Here is a 19,462-nt window from a genome sequence, read left to right as displayed (position 1 = left end):
CTTTCTTTCTTTTCTTTCTTTCTCCCTTTCTTTCTCTCTTTCTTCCTTTCTTTCTCCCTTTCTTTCTTTCTTTCTTTTTCCCTTTCTTTCTTTCTTTCTTTCTTTCTTTCTTTCTTCCTTCCTTCCTTTCTTTCTTTTTCTTTTTTTATTGTCACTGCTATAAGACCAGGAAATCTGAGCTTTCCAGACTTTAGAAACTATGAGTTAATTATTAGATGTTAGGCCTTTTAAAGCAGCCCATTTCTGTGGTAGAATTAGTTTTTCATTTAGAAGTTAATTGAAATGTTTTTAAGTGGAATTATTTTTACATCCAACAGACAGGGAAACAATTCAATCTGAGCAAATTGTAACACTGTACTTATTCCACACACAGCATTTCCTTTTGAATTCAGATCATCTCTAGCTCATCTTTAAACTCACCTAATATAAACATTTCCTTGACACATTCCAGTCACTCGTTGACAGGCTGGGGACTGGTGGAAGTCCTGGAGAGGGGAGCAAGGTGAAGCCTACTGCCTCAGTAACCTTGGCTCCAAGCGCTGGAGGACCAGAGCCCTCAGTGGACAGCAGGAAAGGCCATGTGGGAAGATAAACTAAGGCCACAGAAGCACCCTGATGGAGGATTGCAGGAGATTTTACTAACAGCCAGTAAGCTAAATAATAGAGGGCATCTGGGAATGCATTCAGCAACTGTTCCATAAAGGAATAGTTCATACAGGAACTATGAAAAAAATCTAATGTCCTTCATTGTGGCTAATTGTATGTTAATTACCTATAAAAAAAGTAGCTTACATATGAAAGGGAAATGCTGATAGCAAAAGGCAGAAATGACTATGAATGAAGATAGGCAACACAGGCCATTCTTAAGAATGATGCTAATACACTATAAGACAAAGAGCCTTCTGGCAACTCAGCCCTCTTTCAAGGAATAGAAGGCTAGTTCTTCAGAAACCCAGGACTCTACCAGCAGGTCCTAATGCAGAAGGACAGAGTGCTCGAAATGTCAGCAGTTGCTTGTATGTGACGCAATTTATCCCAGCAGCTGCATTTTCTATGTTGGACACTGTCCAGGGAGGTAAACATGTCAAAAGTCCTGTAAAACTTTGCTATAAATATACGTTTAAAACAGGCACGTGGAGCTGCGGTCCCTCTGCCCCAGGCTGAAGGTTAGGCTATGTCCTCGGCTATGACAGTTTTAAAAGAGGGACTCTGAATAGCCTTATTTCTGGATTCCAATAAGAATGTCTCAGAACCCTGCCATGCCTCATTCTTAATTAACCCTCTATGTGCCAAGTCCGGGTCTTAACTGAGAATCTATAAGCTAGAATAACCCCAGTTAATGACCCTGAGCCCAAACTGAGCCATTGCAAGCTGGCCATCGTTGCTGACCCGGGGGCTTTGGCACTGGTTCCCTTGCAAGGCCAGGAGGCCATCAGTAGTTATCTGTGGGGATCAGAAGTAGGTGAAACCTGTGACAGATAAGACAACAAATTCAAGAGGCCAAAAACCAAGCAGTTTTTAAAACACTATTTTACTATTTAATACACTATTTTAATACACTATTTTGGACATAGAGAAAAGACAGAAATGGCCTGCTGGCTGTTTTTGTGCAAGTCTTTTTAAATTTTTGCTTTTTAACTTGTCTTTTTTGAAAAAAACTAATACATGATATTCTGCTATTTTCCCCTCCCCCAATTCTTCCGCCTCCTAACCCATCCAACCTTGTTATTTCTCTCTCTCTCTTCAAAAACAAACAAAACAAAGCAGAAATGAGCCTGCAACTCATTCACCAAACAGAAATCAAAATAAGCAAGCAAAAGGCAGATAAGGTAGCCTGCACAAATCGAAGCCAGACAGGGTCCCAGCACTGAGAGGAAGAAGCGGATGCAGGCTTCCACCCCTAATAGAGAGGCTGGAAAAGGGAAAGTCAGCTTTTGTCAGTGGGCTCTGTCTCACTTGATATCGTAAGATAAGGCTCCTAAAATCTTCTCTCACACCCCTAGACTTGCCCCTTCCCAATTTCCCATCTCATTGCTTAGGACACCGAATCATGTCTAATGAAGAATTTGGGGCTGAAGATGCTCCCCTTTTTCTGATGGAGGAAGTGAGTCTCCAGCACTCAGAGTTCTGAGGCAAGCAGGTGCAGCCAACAGCTAAGGGATAAGGGTGCCGGCCTCCTGCTCATCTGTAGCCCTGAACTCTGAGCACACCTCATAGTGAGAATGGACAGTCTCCATCTGTTCCTTATACATCGCTGACTCCAGACTCTGTCCCAGCAAACGAAACTGAACAGGGATGCATGAAGGAGATGTTGTTTTCTTTAAAAAATAAAAAGTGCATTTCCAAGGAAGGGGAAGGGTCCAGAGCTGGCAGACGGGTTGGAAGATAACTGACCTCACCTTGCCTTTACAGACTGTTTTTAGAATGTGCTTTCTCACAGATTTTTGCATAGTCCTGGTTTTCCCACATGAACTTGCTACCTGTCTGCCCTGGCGAAGGCTCCCAGTCCTCCTTGCTGCCAGCTGGCTTCTTCACATACTAATCTCATAGCCTTCTGGGGCTAGAAAGTTTCCATAGCTGCTCCCTGGTGTTCTGTGGTTCTTAATACTGCTCCTCTCCTGTGGACCCCCACAGTCTAGTTCAGATCCCTCATGGCCTCCCATAGTGCCAAATATAACCACACTGTTTCGATGAAGAGAATTTAAAGTGTGCATCCTCAGACAGAATACCAGCCTCCCCCGGGAGAACACCAAGGGCTGCCCCTGTCACACGGCATCAGCTAAAGCACACTCTCTTCCTGCATCTCCTCTCAAGACACACGCACTCACTTCACGTCACCCAAGAAGTGATTTAGTGGCAAGTGTAGATTTAATTTTGAACTCTGGTAAAGTCAAGATGTCCAGGCTCTCTAGGTGAGAAGGGCCAGCCTTTTCCTGAGATGGCTAACAAAGTGGTAGAGGTGGATCCATCGGCAGCCCAGCTCCCAAAGTCTCCCTGGTAGCATCTTGCTGGGATCCACAGAGGTAAACTCCTTTCTCACTGAGAACCAAGGAGTTCTGAGGACGCTTGTGTGCCTGGACCCAGCGCTTGGACCAGGCTTCCAGCAATGGTACCCAACCACAGCAGCAGCCAGTTCAAAATCAAGTCACTCTTCAGGCACATAATAAAATCTAGAATTTTCTATCCTGTCCTAACTCTGAAGAAGAGACTCAATAGATAAAAATCTAAGGGAAGAAAAAATGTTTAGATGCTTAAGTGTCTTTTAAGTAATATTTTGTTTTTTAAATGTATACAAAATGCACAGTCAAATGTACACACTGTACACAGTCAAATGTATACAATGTACACAGTTAAATGTATACAAGTGCACAGTTAAATGTATATATGATGTATATAATGTATCTTGATCATACCCACCCTCCCTTCCCATACCCCAAGGCATCTCCCTGACAACTTCACGTCTTCTTTTTCCTGTTTATTTTTATTAGTTTAACCCACTGAGCCCAGTTAGTGCTGTCCATATGTGCGCGAGTGTGAGGCAATCAACTGGGGCGAGGGATCCACCAGCAGCCACTTTTCCTCTCCAAGCAGCCACAGACTGCCAATAGCTTCTCAGCTGGGGATGGGAGCTCATGAACCCCTCCCCCATCTATGCTGAGACTTTTAACTGGCTTGATCTTGTTTTGGCCTTGTGCAGGTAGTCACAGCTGCAGAGTTCATGTGTCTCTCGGTGCGTCTTTCGTTTTCATGTGTATGGGTGATTATCTGCATGTACACCTGTGCACCATGAGCGTGCCTGGTGCCTATGGAGGACAGAAGAGGGCATCTGATCTCTGGGACCAGAGCTACAGACAGCTGTGAGCTGCCATGGGAGGGCTGGAAACTGAATCCGAGTTCTCTGGAAGAGCAGCCAGGGCTTTCAAGCCGAGCTGTCTCTTCATTTCTGACCATCAACTAAATATTTAAAATGCCTTCCCCGCCTCTCCACAAACTTTTTTGCCATCTGTGAGCTATTAACCCCTAGGACACCACATATGAAGCCCCACCTTCTGCTTTACCCTTCTATCCTGTCCTTCTTAGGGAAGCCCGGCTTTCCTTTCTATTTCTCCAGCTCCTTCTGCTTTTCAAAGTCTTTGATGTAACTACTCCTGCAGTGCGGGGGAAATCTAGCAGTCAACTCCATCCTTTCCCATTACGCATGCCCAGTATTCAGAAGGGGTGGCCACACATGTAAAACTCGGCAAGCTGCCTTGGGTGGGACTAGACTGTTGCAAATATGATATCTGACAGAAGGAGAATAACTAAATGCAGCCGCTGCTTCAAGGACACATAATAAAACACTGTGGGGTGTTTCCTGGGGAATTAAGATGCGACACAGCTCTTCAAACTGAGAGTTCTGGCCAGAACATAATAGAGTTGATTTGTTCACCGAATTGGCTTCTGATTATTTTTTTCTTCTTTTTTTCCTTAATCCTGCTTGTATCCACCATCCATACCGAAGATTCTGTTGGACACTAGCATGGCACCATTTCTAAGGCACCCTTTGTTGGAGGTGTTTCACCTACAGGCCCCCCCGCTCAGGAGTCTATTTCTGTCCCCTCCTCTAGGGCCAATGAATGGGTATCGATACCCAACCTCATCCTGGACATGGTAGAGGTCCTAAAACACTCCCTACCCCAATGGCAAGCAGGGCTAGCCTCTGCCCTCGTGGCTAGCCTTCACATTTCAAATGTAGCTCTCCAAACTCTGTGTCCTCTGGATTCCAAGTTCGCAGGATTCTCTTGGAGCTCCCAGCTCCCTCTGAATAACTAGAAATGCACCTATCAACAGAACCTCCTCTGAGCAGAACATCCCTGCTGCTAACTGGCATGTAGAGCCCAGAAATGCATGAAAAGAGCTCCCCAGAAGCAGCCAGTGGCCTTGCTCAGCTCCCTTATTAGTCTGACATCTTTAGGGACACTCTTTTTTCTTTATGGCTATTGCTTAAATTTTAAGTCACAACAATCCCATACTCAGTTGCATATATAAAGTAAATTAATTGATTCTTCAATGATATGAATGTTTCAGGTGACAGCTTTTTGATTGCCCTCTACCCAAACAAGAAAAATGGAACTTAATTATTGCAGACATCAGGAAAATATATAGTGGGGTCAAAGGGTGGAGATATTATCTAAACAGCTTTCCCATAGGACTATTAGGAATACCACATAGCTAAACTCTTATTTCCCAGTTATTTCTAGAGAAATGCCATGCCAACTGGAGGGGCTTTCTATGCATGGAAACCTTTTTCTCTTTGGTTCTTGGCTAATCTGTGTAAATAGTAAAGTAACCAGAGCTGCATAGGAAATGAATTTTTTTTTTTTTAAATTCTGATTTAGCTCTACTCCATGCTGGGGGCAAAATCATGAATAAAATGTGTCCTTTGGAAGTAGACTAATTACCCCTCACAGACAGAATGCAGACTGGGCTTTAACGAAAAGCTATGTTCCCTACAGAAACTCTTTATTTGTGTGTATATAATGCCAGCTGGTGTGGAATGCTCAATAAAGATTATTATGCTACCCACACCCCTAAATCTCAAGACGCTGACCTGGCAACAGCAAACGTATGGAGTTTCACACAGTGCATGCACACGTGGTCTCAGGATTTCCTCGGATTGCGGTTTGTAAAGCAAAGAGCCAAATTCCCTCCAAAATTCTTTAAGTCTAGGTCTGACTGCTTTGTTGGGGGTGGAATAGTGAGAGGCCAGGGTCCACCCATGTATGCACACAGTGTGCTGCAGAGCAATTCCCGAGGGGCCCAGTCATTTCCCATCATCTGTCCAGAACAAGTCATCTGTAAGCTGAATATTTGACTGTGAACAAGCTGTGATATTTTTCTCCAGGGGATTATGGGATTGATGGACAGTAAGGAGATACAGGTAAACTGTTTTAAGTTGAAGAGCTGATGTCCTCCTTTGCAGTGACCCAGCAGCACTGAGCAGGCTGAGGGACCCCTCCAGAGTTGGTTGCTCATGATTACCTGGAGTGTGAGGAAACAGAACTGAGTTTGGAAATGGGGAGCTTAAGCCTTTTTCTACCCTGGTCTGATGCTATGACCTCTGTGTGCCCTCCCGGTTTCTCGCCCAGAGACTGGGTACAGCCCCCACCCCACCTGCTGGTGAGCTGTCTTGGTCAACTCTGAAGTTCCTTCAGTTTGGCTTTATGTATTCAAAGCCTTGTTTTCAAGAACATGAGGTTCAGGATTGCTCTAGCCTCTTGGTGAGCTGACCTCCTCAGTGTCAAATTGGCTTCTTTATTGTGTCATTCCTAGACTTGTTTTATTCTTGAACCTATTTTGTGTAATATTAAGGAAGACATAATATTAATTTTGGTGGTGTTACTATAGGATACTGTTTTTGGTTTTTATCCTTTCTGTGGCTGTTGTTTTCTTATCAGGTAGAAAACTTTAATTCAGGATGCAATCTCATTTGCTTAATGTAATCATTGCTGTGATTAGGTTAAATATGAAATTGTGCTACTTGGTTTTAAATATCTGGTTAGGATCCCTGTCCTTTTCACTCTGTTCTTGCTTTCTTTGAATGGCTTAAACATTTTTATGATTCCAATTTAGGTTTTGCATGGGCTCATTGGCATTGTTTCCCTCCTTAGCCTGAAATGTCAGTGGTTTCTTTATGATTAACGTCGCACAGCTCTATCATAGTCTGCTTTCAAGTGACATCGTCCAACTCACCTACAGTAAAGAAGCTTCTAATGCAACCCGTTCCTTTGCCACCCCCACACTGAGCTATTGTCGTGGGTTTTACTTTTACTCACGTTATAAATGCATACCGAATGATCATTTTTAACTGTCAATGATTTCTTAATGATATTTATTTATTTATTTTAAGGGTGGTGCCTCTAGGGGAGGCCTCTTTTTTATTTTATTTTATTTTTTTTTCAATGCAGTTTATTCAGGAACATTGAACAATCCTCGGACCCCGGGGAAAGCCAGCCCACAGCTTAAATAGCCTCTGGGTAGCCAACCCAGGCATGCCACGTGGGCAATGCAGATAGGTCCACATACATGGAAGCAAGCCAGATCCTCAGCTTTAGCCAAATGTGGAATTGTTCGTGACAGAGAGCACTCACCATCGGGAAGGTGGAAGGCAGAAACCAGCTCCATCTTTAAGGCATAGCATTCCGCAGCTCTCTACAGTTCCCCCTTTTTGTTTTAGACGCATCAGGCAAGAGTAGAGGTCTGATCTCTGATATTAGAAATAAATTGGGACTTTGTACTGATGTTCATTTAGGTGTCATCCACCCAAAGAGCATCAGACCTGTCCGATACCTTTTTCTCAGAGGCGGGACCTGGGGCATCAACCCACATGCAATCAGACATGCTCTTCTCTGGGTCCAAAGCGGCTGACCCTGAGTGCAGTGCTTAGCCTCGCATCCTGAGCGTAACATTTTAGCTTTTTATGGTATCCAACCATGCTTGGGGAGAATGAGGCCTCTTTTTTAAAAAAGAAAATATTATTTTTTAGACAGCATTCTGCCCACATGTATGCCTGCTTACCAGAAGAGGGCACCAGATCTCACTATAGATGATTGTGAGCCAACGCATGGTTGCTGAGAATACAACTCAGGACCTTTGGAAAAACAGGAAGTGTTCTTAACCTCTGAGCCATATCTCCAGCCCTTTTTAATGATACTTAAACAATGAATTTTTGTCTTCCAAATGAGTACCTCATTTGGCCCCTTTGAACATCACAAAGCTTGGCAAATGAACATGACAACAGCTTCCTCCTAGAACATACAGGAGGCCTCTGAGTTCTGTCACAGATTTGTCAAGAATCAACCTAAACATCCCCTGAACTAGGAGACAGGTGATGAGGTTTGACGTGGGGTGGCAGGTGGGCAGTGCAGAGCAGAAGGACACTTGTGCAGGCTAACGGGTGCCCAGGCACCTAGGCATTCCAGCTTTGTACGAATGCAGCCACTTTTCCTTCTGTGTGCAGGACCTTGGGCTGTGTCCCTGCAGAGTCATCGGCCTTTTAAAAATATCGGAAGTGTTGATTCCACAGTTTGACTGTTTTCCCCTCAGTTAAAGATTTTGTCCTACAGTCTCTCACTTGGGCCAGCTGTGAAATGACCCGGTGGCCAGCCTCTTCCGCACTCCACAGAAGCTCCGGATGGCTTCAGGGCTGCTCCCTGTGTTGCTGTCTTCAGTGGTCGGGCTGTGGTCCGTCCACCTTGCTGTTCTTTTTGCAACTTTGGTTGTTTTTGTTTTTCTGGCTGAGATTCTTGAGTCTCTGGGTTTCAAGCTTGGGACATTTTCAGTGTTTCTTCTTTACAACTTTTTCTTCCTATAGCCCCTCCCCCTCCTTTATTGGCACATAGATCTGGTGCCCTGCCTGACAGTCTCCTGAGCTGATGTGTGGTGATGTTTTATAACTTGTTTGATGCCGGCATTTAACCTATTATGATGGCACTATAGATTTTCCTAAAACAGTCTATCTGCTAACAATCTAGCCTTCTGTGATTTTTATAGTTTTTCTTTATTTTTTTGATAATGTCACACAATGAAATGAATGCATTTGCTCTCCCTCTCCCATTCAATTCTCTCCAGATCCCTGTAATCCTCTCTCAACTTCATGTTATCTTTTTTTATGACCTACCCAGTCCAGGTAACCCATATGTGTGTGGGAGGGCATAATTTCTTTTGAGTTTAACAAGTGTTTTTATGTCATGTACTGTTTGTTCAATTTAAGCTCTTTTACATATGAAATTGTAATATAGCTGTAAAATAATTATAAAACTGCTTTGTTGACTTTGAAAAATTCAGTCTGCATCAGTTACAGGTTGATAAATAAATATGTTTTCCCATGACTCGTGATTTCCCTAATTAGGGATTCCTAGAACTTTTTCTAATGGGTTTTTCAGTGGTCATTTACACAGCACTGATCGGATGCTTTCAAAGCAGGCTGTTCAGTGCTCACTGTGCGTGCGGCACCGTGTCCTTTTCTAACTTGAGAAAGACAGTCATCCTGAAGGGAAGGGCTGCCATTCTCTCGTTCTCTTTGCCCACACTGTCCCTGACAGCTCGTCTACTTCCCAGATATGCATTGTCTATCCTGGACCTTTAATTAAAAGACAGCCGTGTCTCTGTGATAATTTATAATTGGTTTCCTTTGCCTAGCAAGGTGCTCTCAAGATCCACGGCACTCAAGCCTCGTTCTTTCTTATGTCTGGGTAGTGTTGCATGCATCGAACATAACACACTTCATTCGTCCACTCCTCTATGTAAGAATGCTGATGTTCACACACAGCGAGTTTTCACTGGATGTCATTGGGGATGTTGGTGGCAGGTATTCTAACTCCTGTAATATTCTCTACCTTCCTGTGAGCTGTGGTTACCTAATAACCATTTCACCTTTCCAAGTCTTCGTTCTGCTTGTTGGGCCAGACTAGACTGCTGCTGACTCCTAAGCTAAATAGTCCTCACTTTTGAGGTAAGAGCCCCGTGTCCTGACACTGAGCAGCACACACACTGGGCCTCCCTGATCTCGGGCATGGGCACAGGAGTGTGTGTGTCTTTTTCACTCCTGGTCCTCGCTCCTGTGAGCTGCCACTCAATTCTGTCCCTTCAGCCTTGCGAGGACTGCCAGGCCCTCCTGGGTCTCCTAGGTTCCGTGGCCTAAAGCCCTCTCAAAACGAAATACCGCTGCAGCTGCAGCTAGCCTGGCTGGTTGCCAGGAGAGAACACTGCCATACACTAGCCGATGAGCAGAGCCTTTGAGACACTGTCTCACTGTGTCCTCTGTTCCTCGGTGACGAACAATGGAGGCTCTTACTGCTCCTGGGGCGGGGGATCAGCAAAGGTGTTGTAGGGTGACACAGGCTGTGGACCACCTAAATTTATCAATTACAGTTGAAAATCCAGCCCTTCAGAGGGTTCCTGAAGATGCTGGCTTCATGTGGTATGAGAAGCATCATGTCAGTAAACATTCTTTCAGGAAGTCACCATGCTGCTTGCTTCTGTGAGTGAGGGAACATTTCTGTCTCTTCTTGCAGGTCATCAGTGAGTTCGAAGCTTCCCCTGATTCGTTTTCCTACAGAATTCCTAACCTGAGTCGGAACCGGCAGTACAGTGTCTGGGTGGTGGCAGTGACATCAGCCGGAAGAGGCAACAGCAGCGAGATCATCAGTGTTGAGCCCTTGGCTAAAGGTGTGTGAGCCACAGCTGAGGGGCCTGTTGGTCTACCATGGCTCAGCATCAGTCAGGCCCTTCTCTATCTGACAGGAAGCTTACAGGCATCGCATGTCAGCTAGTCAGCCCTGGGCTCTTTGTGCCAGTCAGGAAAGAGGCTTCCCTAGTGCAAAGGCAGCACCAAGGGCAGGCAGCTTCACCCCTGAAAGCATGCTGGAAGAATTAGTGAAAATCAATCACCACCTGGGGTTTTTTTCCAAGGAAGTTCTTCTTTGATCCAAGTCGTGTTCACACGTATTAAAGAGACAAAGCTGCTTCACAGCATATGGGATTTAAAGTCTTAGGAATGTAAGAAAGCCATTAGCTGTTGAGGCACCTACTTCTACTTGCTGGGATAAAACACTACAACCAAGCAGCTTGTGGAAATGAGAATTTTTTTGGCTAACAGTTCCGGAGACTAGAAAGCAGGGGACAGAGCAGTGTGTAGCCAGAGCAGAGAGACCACAAGTCCAACCACAAAGTGGGAGGGAGCTGGAAGTGGGGTGTGGCCATGAACCCTCAAAGCCCACCCCAGCGGCGAACCTCCTCCAGCAAGGCTCCACCTGCCCAGGCTTCCATAACTCTCCCCAAAAGCGCCTCACCCTGGGGACCGAGCACTCAAATCCATGAGCACATGAGGGACATCTCTCATACAAAAACCCCAGGGCTCATTTGGGAATTCCACAAAAGAAAGCCTAAGAGCAGTGAGGCTTGGAGCCAGCAGGCAACAGAGCATCCCTAAGCGTCAGTCTGTGGCCTGGCCACACTGGGCGTAGACTCAGCCATGGAGTTCTCACTGGGGACTGTTGTCAATCAGAGCTTCCAAAGGCCAGTAGAGCAGCCTTTGCAGTGAGCCTGCCTCCGAGAACCCCAATGTCCCTCCAGGGTTGTCCTCTTGACCCTGGGTTGGCAATATATCACTTCAAAGGAGCCTGAAAGGAACAAAAAAACAGCAGGCATTCCAAATTTTTGATTTCTACCTCCAAAAGTTGTGGGCAACACATTTGTTGATTCAGTAGTTGGTAAATGGCAGCTTAAAATGGTGACAAGAAAAGAAAATGCTGTAGTTTCAGTGCAAACACAGGTAGGTAAAAGCATTCATTAAAGATGTAAGCTGGAGAGGTTCTCATGTATGGTGCTCTGCATACCCTAACCATGATACCCTAACCTTCCAATGTTGAGGAAACAGTGGAGTCCAGGGAAAACATGGGCAATTAAGTCTGCCCTGTGGGATAAATGACCAACTCCGGCCAAACACATAGGGTGGGCGAGAATCCCTGTCTGCAGACAGCCGGAGTGAGGACACCGCACAGTCAGGTAGGGCTCAGTGGAAAGCGGGCTCCTTTCACAGGAGTGGAGCCCATCAGGAGACTGTGGCTGTTTCCTTAGTCACTGGGGAGGAGGCATCTGCTCCGAGTTAAAGACGGGCGTGCCGAGCCCCTGCGCTGGGTCCCTGGCACCACTACCCAAACAAGCGATTGTTTAAACACCCATTACATAGTAGGCACCGCGCTAGAGATACAAGCCCCAGGGGCTGAGTGTGGGATCATTCTCCAAAATCTTGATAGCATGGCACAGCAACAGCAGAGCCGAATACACAGAGTTCAGATGCAAAGGCAGCTTTTCTGGGCCTCCCTTCACTCAGAGCTTGTGATTCCTCAACTCTGTGATGCACAGTTCTGAGGTGCCTGTCTACAGGTCCGCAGAAAGCGTTTACATCAGAATGGATAGGTGCACATGACTTTCCTCACATCTTATTCTTTTCAAAAGGGAGGCTAGGAGATGGCTGAGTGTTTAAGAGCGTAGGCCTCAGGGAGCCAAGTTTGGTTACTAGCACCAACCTGGTGGCTCACAACCATCTAGTGCCCCAGGTCTAGGAGATCTGTCGGCCTCTTCTGGACTCACAGGCCCTGAGCACCAGTGGTGCGTTTTCATGCATGCACAGGAAATCCTCATGCACAGAAACAAAATAAATTAATCTAAAGAATGCAAGTGCACAAGCATGGGCTGGACCCGTCTTAGCAGGGCTGGGAAGTAGTCAGGCTGAGTGTCCAGAAGAAGCAGGGCTTGGTTCATTCAGAGCAGCTTCTTCTTAGGATGAGCAGAGCTCATGGTCTGTGGGAGACAGTCATCAAGCAGCATCAGGAAAGCCATGCACAGTGGCAGCTGCTTTCCAGAGGCCGTCGAAGGCTGGAAGCACAGGATCCCATGGAAAGTGCAGAGGATGGCCATACCAATGAGCCAAGGTCATGGTCGGAAGAGCAAGAGGTGCTGTGCAGAGAAGGAAGCAAGTGAAGTTGGGAGGCCGCAGGTAAAAGTCAGCACTTGAGGCAACAGCGCAGGAACCGAGTGGAGTCGGCGGAGGGGCAAGAGTCCCTGAGGACCAAGGGAAAGAAGGCCAGAACCTGGCCCTGCACGGTATTTCACACCTCACTCGAGTGAACTGCAGAGTTACTGTAGGAGATTTAAGGAGGGAAGCTTGAGAGAGAGAGAGAGAGAGAGAGAGAAACTTTGGCTTTCAGAATAGCTTCCATCTGTAGAAGCACAGGGACCATATGGAGAGCTGCCATTTTAACCCTCCAGTTTCTCTTATCACTGACATCTTCAGATAAATAGGGGCATTTGTTAAAATAACCTGGACTTGTGAGTTTAGATGTGAAGTATGTATCACAAAGTGAATGGCCCTTAAATGCTTCAAAGTTCCCTACTCTGCTCTCGAGGGTATGTTCTTCTAACTTTAAAGGCAGTCCTGAGAGACGGCCACCAGCCCGTGCCACCCAGTGAGGACTCTTCTGTGAGCAGCGTGTAAAATCAGAAATGCAGCTGATGGGTGAAACAGCCCCAGCCTCAGGACACTCCTCCCTCCCTCAGAGGCTGCTTCCCACATGCGGCCCTGACTGACCAGAAAAGGTGACCCCCAAAGCCCAGCTCCAGCTGGCATTTGCTCTCCGTGTTCATTCTCACCCACCTTGATGAGGGCAACATAAAGGAGTGGACTTGGTCATTTGCTACAGTTGGTCCTGACAGATGTGGATCCAGTCACGCTGCATTGGCTGACAGCGAGGGCTCCCCTGCCCTCTCCTCCTTTTGCCAGCATAACCCCCAAGCTCTGGACCATGCCAGAGTCCCAGCAGCTCTGCTGTCATCTGTATGGATCCCAGCATGGGGGCCCGTGTCTGTGTGTCCATCCAGGCTCAGCTTCCACAGGAGCGCCTGCCCCTCCTTTCTGCATACCCATCCCCCACTGCATGTCCAGGCCGTGCGGGCTGACATGAGGGCGAGAAGCCCGGCCACGGGTTTGTCACCAGGAAGTCATGCCTGGAGATGGCACATGTGGGAGGTGTCTTCCTCGGGAGACTCTGACCTGGTGTCTTCCTGAGAGTCACTGAAGGTTGTGGTGGTGGCTGAATCACTGTCCCAAGCCGGACGGCACACTGTGTCTATAAGCTGGAGATGAAGCTGTGTGGGGGAGTGGGCAGAGCATCATGGCTGGGAAATAGCTCTTTCCAGATTTACTTCTGCCCATTGGACTTGTTTGATGTCATCTGTTCTCGCCAATATTAAAAGTATATTTTAACGTGCAGTTGGGGGGGCTGAGATGAATCGCTTCATAAAGTGCTTTGAAAAATAATTGCACTCATAGAAAACCCAGCTTGGAGCCGCCTGGCTTATGAAACTCCGAGGGTCCAATGCACTGCTCATACTTGGTTAGCAGAGGGAGGAGATGCTGCCATGGGGCCTTCAGTCATGAGCGTGTCCTCGGAGGAGGGCAGATGGCGGAGCACAGCACTGATGGCTTGGTGTTAGCTGTCGGGAAGGCTGCCCGCCCGAGCAAAGACTCTCTTCCGTGTTGCAGCTCCAGCACGGATCCTCACCTTCAGCGGGACAGTGACCACACCATGGATGAAGGACATTGTCTTGCCTTGTAAAGCTGTTGGGGACCCATCACCTGCAGTAAAGTGGATGAAAGACAGGTAACCAGTAACCCAATGTACACCTGTTAGTGAGCCCTTACCAGTGTGTCAAGCAGCGTGGGGGGGGGGTAGGGGGGGGGCACTCACAAGTGCACCCACATGTGTAAATGGTGTTTCTTGTAGTCCAAGCTAGCCCAACACTCATGGTATAGCTAAGGATGACCTTGAATTTCTAGCCTCCCGACTCCTGGTTGGGATACAGTACACTCCCTGCTGAGCGTCCAGCCCAGTGCCTCAGGAGGTCTAGCCTAGCCCTGGGCCGGCTGAGCTGTGCCCCCGCCCTCGGTCACATTAGTAACAGAACCTGGCACCTACAAAAGGGGGAGAAGCAGCAGCTGGCACCTGCCTTTGACATTCCAGGTCTTTCAGGAGAAAGTGATTCAAAGAATGGGGTTTGATCAACTGTATGTATCAGTGCTCTATCGGTCCAGACCCTGAAATCCAGGGAAACACTGGTGAGGAAACTAGAATCACGGGTTGGGGGAGGGGTGCTCTGTGTTGCTGGGTAGTGGAGACGAGGTGTCTGGGTTACCAGGAGCATCGCCGGCTGTGATAATGGACACTCCAACCTAAGGCATGTGCCCTGAGGAGGGACTGAAGAAATGGACTTCAGGGTTGAGCAGGTGGCCCAGAGCCGACCCTGCAGGGGACCTATCCAGGGCCTCCAAACTGCCTGTCATGGCAGCTCTGGGGAATTCAGAGCCTCTTGCCTCTGTGGGAAACATGCTCACAGGCATGCCTCTCCTCACGTGCACATGAGTAAAGTCACACAAGAGAACACACTTCTATGTCACCCCAGCACTTGAATGGCTAAGGCAGGAGCATGGCCAGTTTGAGGCCAGCCTGCTGAGTCTCTAGAAAAAGAAATGAAACACGTTAGGACGTGGCTAACAGGAAATCTGGTTCCCCATGCTCACTAGTGATTACTACAATAATAAAGCCAAGATGGAGAGCAGACACAAGGAGCTCTGGGCACGTGTCTCTTAAACATGCTTCATCTCCACGCAGCGGAGGAAAGTAAGTTATAAATAGAGGCTGCACATTCACTAATAGGCTTGGAGATTTAAAACAGCAGATATAGAAAGGTGCCCATCCTCAAAACAAAGCACAAGCGTAATGGGTTGGGGCCAGTGAGCAATTTTGTCATTGTAGTTTGAGTTGGTTAAGCCAAAGCAAATTCATAAACTTCCTGGGCCAAGCTGGCGCTCTGCCTTACCTGAGGTTGGCTGCAGTCAGCTGGATAATCTGCTGCCTTGGCAGTGGTGACATGGACCTCCCTCACAGGCGTGTCAGCTTCGTGCTCCCTGGAGATGCTGTGTTGCCCTTGTCTGTCACGTTCATTAAGAATTGTGGTTTTAAGTCTGTAAGTGATCACAACATTTAGTTTTCCATGCATGACTTTGTCAAGCTGCCCCTCTGCCAACAATTACGACAGTGAGAAAGTCTCCAAAGTTTGAATGGTGGAGGAAAGACTCATGTTAGGGTAAGGATAGTCGTGGGCACTTGGCCCCTGACTGACGCAGATCTGGCCATTGACACAGATAGCCTTCTGCAGGATATTTTTAATCTCTGCCATTCAGTAGTGTGGTCACATAATCGAAGCATAGTTATTTCATAATGCAAAAATAATTGAGGTTGCAATTTACCGTGTGCTCCAGAGAAAGGCTTGGAGCCTCTTGCTGACCTCAGCTAATGTGGGTTGTAACCTCTCTAATCTATGCATTCTTCTTCCTGTGAGGCAGTAACGGGACGCCCAGCCTGGTGACGATTGACGGCCGCAGGAGCATCTTCAGCAACGGGAGTTTCATCATCCGAACGGTCAAGGCAGAGGACTCAGGCTACTACAGCTGTGTCGCCAATAACAACTGGGGATCAGATGAGATCATTTTAAATTTGCAAGTACAAGGTACAAACTTTGGGGGGGTGCACCTGAATGATCTTTTAGTATGTGTGGCACATAGAAAAATTGAGTCAGCTCAAGACTAGCTCATTCTATTTTCATTCTATAAAATACCCGATTCATTTTGGAAAATATAGATCGAACAAATCAAAGAACACTTTTTTCTTTTTTTTCTTTTTATTAATTACACTTTATTCACTTTGTATCCACCCATAAGCCCCTCCCTCCTCCCCTCCCAATCCCACCCTCCCTCCCTTTTCTTTGCACATTCCCCTCCCCAAATCCACTGATAGGGGAGGTCTTCTTCTCCTTCCTTCTGATCTTAGTCTATCATATTCCACCAGGAGTGGCTGCATTGTCATCTTCTGTGGCCTGGTAAGGCTGCTCCCCCCTCAGGGGGAGGTAATCAAAGAGCAGGCCAATCAGATTATGTCAGAGGCAGTCCCTCTTAACCATTACTATGTAACCCACTTGGACACTGAACTGCCATGGGCTACATCTGTGGAAGGGTTCTAGGTTATTTTCCATGTATGGTACTTGGTTGGAATATGAGTCTCTGGGAAGACCCCTGTGTTCAAATTTTCTGGTTCTGTTGCTCTCCTTGTGGGGTTCCTGTCCTCGCCAGCTCTTACTATTTTCCACATCTTACATAAGATTCCATGTACTCTGCCCAGCAGTTGGCCATAAGTCTCAGCGTCTGCTTTGATAGTCTGCAGGGCAGAGGCTTTCAGAGGCCCTCTGTGGCAGGTTCCTAGGTTGTTTCCTGTTTTCTTCTTCTTCTGATGTCCATCCTCTTTGCCTTTCGGGATGGCCTACTCTCTTGTTTCTGTATATGAACATCTCTGAAAAAGTCCTTCTAATCATTTCAGTTCACGAATGGTTTACACACACACACACAACACACATGAGTAACCAGTGCAGCACGTGTGGAAAGTAAGTCTCTGAGTGTGATCATTTCTGACTGTTAATTAAAATCAATAAATAGTGAAATATTAACTACAAAATCAAATGAGAGACTTAGTGTTTCAGCTATTCATAGGCTCACTGACTGTCGCTCTCAGCTTACTGGTATACTTTGTATTTGTTATTTTTGTACACAAAATATATGTGACCATCTTCAAAGAGTATGATATTAAATTAGTGTGAAAGCCCACATGGACTACTGAATGGAGAGATATTTTATTAAAGGAAAAATTAAAGTGTGCACTTCTTTAGAGTCAGGTGTTGTCAGGTTAGTAGATCACAGACGATGAAAGTATCAACACTCTACTGGTTGGGATGAGATGGGGGCAGGATGGGAGGGCAAAGCCAGCTGTTCTGGAAATACTGTGCGATTGGTGTTGAGGTTTGTGTCAGGAGAGTTTCAGGGAAGCTCTGAAGCCACCGTTAAATTATTTTCCCAAGCAGGTGCTTCTCAGTCAGCGTCTCAGGCTTCCCTCACAGAAAGAGGGGGTGTCTTGTGTGAAGTGCTCTCTGAGTCTGGGATGATCTGATTGTGAATTTATTTAGTATTCTGTCCAGAACTGAGTAAAGGTCATGGGTTAGCAGTGTGTGTCCCTTGGTCCTCGCACAAGGCTGGGTACACATTGCTCTGAACACCGTTGCAGCTTTGGTGTTCATGCATATGTGCGTGTGCATGCCTGTGTGCACCTGTGTGGATTTGTGTGTATGTGCCAGTGTGTGCATGTGTCTGCATATATGTAGGTGTGCATATGTGCATGTATGTGCTTGTACACGACACGTATGCATACTCATATGTGCTTGTATATGTGTTCAGTATGTTTGTGTGTATATATGTACATTGTGTGTGTATTTGTGTGTATGTGCTTGTTTGCATGTGTGTGTGTGCTTATGTTGTGCCTTGGATCACCGCGTCATTTTTCTGCCTACTGGCTGCATCTTTTCTTCTTGGAAAAAGTAAAACATCTGAGCGGGCATGTCTATCATTTCCACTGAATTTCCTAGCTGAGGTTCAGGGTGAATCAGTGCCTATGTCCTCGGTAAGTTTAAAGATGTAGATCCATGATGAACAACTCCGGAACCCGACGGATGGTGAGAAAATGAATTAGAAGCAAATCGAGGAAGAAATGTCGTGCACTTTTCCTTAAATAATAGATTCTCTGCTCTCTGTCATTAGGCTGGGATATCAATGAAATAGACATTTTGACAGACATGAATTGCCTATTTTGTCAGCCTAAAACTTGTATTTAATCAATGGCTGTTACAAATGATTTGGTAAATGACTGTTACAGAGTACTGAAGGTGTGAAAAACTAATTCTTGCTTTATACAAACTGTTTCCTCCCTAGTCCCACCAGATCAGCCTCGGCTCACTGTATCCAAAACCACGTCTTCCTCCATCACCCTCTCCTGGCTCCCTGGAGACAATGGCGGTAGCTCCATCAGAGGTAATGGGATGAGCCATCCACAATCGCTGGTCTGTGGGATTATCCACTGACCAAACAGACACACATCTTCATCAAATGACTGTTGTGTGATAGGTTATTCTCTACAAATACTTCAGGAAACTAATTTCCCTATTATCTGTGTCTACATATAAAGCATACATCTGCTTTTATGCTGTTTGTTGAAAGTCAGATTATTCAACTAAGGAGCTTCATTTATGAAACTATCTGGTATATATACCTTATAGTTAATATAATTAATAGTGAGCTATTAACAAGCAAAGGAAAAAAGAAAAGAGGGAAGAGGAAATGAGAGGGGAGAGGAGGGGAGGGCAGGGGAAGGGAGGAGAGTTGAGCTGAGTTCCTGCTTCTCCATGAATTTTCTCTGTCTGTATTTGAACATTTCCAAACTACCTAGTACATAGTTTTTTTCACTACAGTCACCCTGGTCTTGCTGATTTCCAGCTTTAGTAGCCTGCGGTCTTCTCTCCTCTCCACTTGTCCAGAATCATGTAGGAAACTCACTGAGTTGTGGTTAGCATGGCACATCTCCATCAAACAACTGCTAGGTGTTAGGTTATTCTCACCCAAACTTTGTCATCTGTCACCCCTTTAACTCACCAGTTACTGTCCTCACACATAATTAAAGGAACAGGGTGCTCAGGTCAGAAACAACCCTTTTGCAAGAAGCCTTTGACTTTGGAGCACCACAGCAAGGTCTGAGGGAGGCTGACGCTCAAGGGAAAAGATGCCCTGGTCATTTCACTGTGAGTGGAGCTGGAGTCCATAGCAATGAAAGGCCCTTTGTTCAGGGAAAGAGGGGAGGGGAGCAAGAACAAGCGCAGAGTCACAGCCTCACAGCCCAGGTTATGGAGCAGATGGGAGAGGACAGCGCCTGGCTCTAAGGGCAGAGGGAGGGGAGGGAGGATTGGGAGACAACTGGAAAGACTCAGA

At 46.4% G+C, this 19,462-nt stretch overlaps 1 protein-coding gene across 2 annotated transcripts in view; it reads left to right on the top strand.

The window, feature by feature from the left end:
• Positions 1 to 19,462, top strand: part of Dscam (DS cell adhesion molecule) — a 547,677-nt gene that overhangs the window by 472,689 nt on the left and 55,526 nt on the right. For both annotated transcript variants that reach the window (XM_060370834.1, XM_060370835.1), the window contains exons 21-24: positions 10,056 to 10,209; positions 14,087 to 14,204; positions 15,947 to 16,110; positions 18,413 to 18,511. In XM_060370834.1, the coding sequence (XP_060226817.1) occupies positions 10,056 to 10,209; positions 14,087 to 14,204; positions 15,947 to 16,110; positions 18,413 to 18,511 (535 nt within the window). The remainder of the gene's footprint in view (positions 1 to 10,055; positions 10,210 to 14,086; positions 14,205 to 15,946; positions 16,111 to 18,412; positions 18,512 to 19,462) is intronic.

This window comes from Meriones unguiculatus, chromosome 17 (assembly GCF_030254825.1).
Source record: "Meriones unguiculatus strain TT.TT164.6M chromosome 17, Bangor_MerUng_6.1, whole genome shotgun sequence".
Lineage (NCBI taxonomy): Eukaryota > Metazoa > Chordata > Mammalia > Rodentia > Muridae > Meriones > Meriones unguiculatus.
Note: the sequence above shows the minus strand (reverse complement) of the source record. Positions and strands in the feature narration are given on the sequence as shown.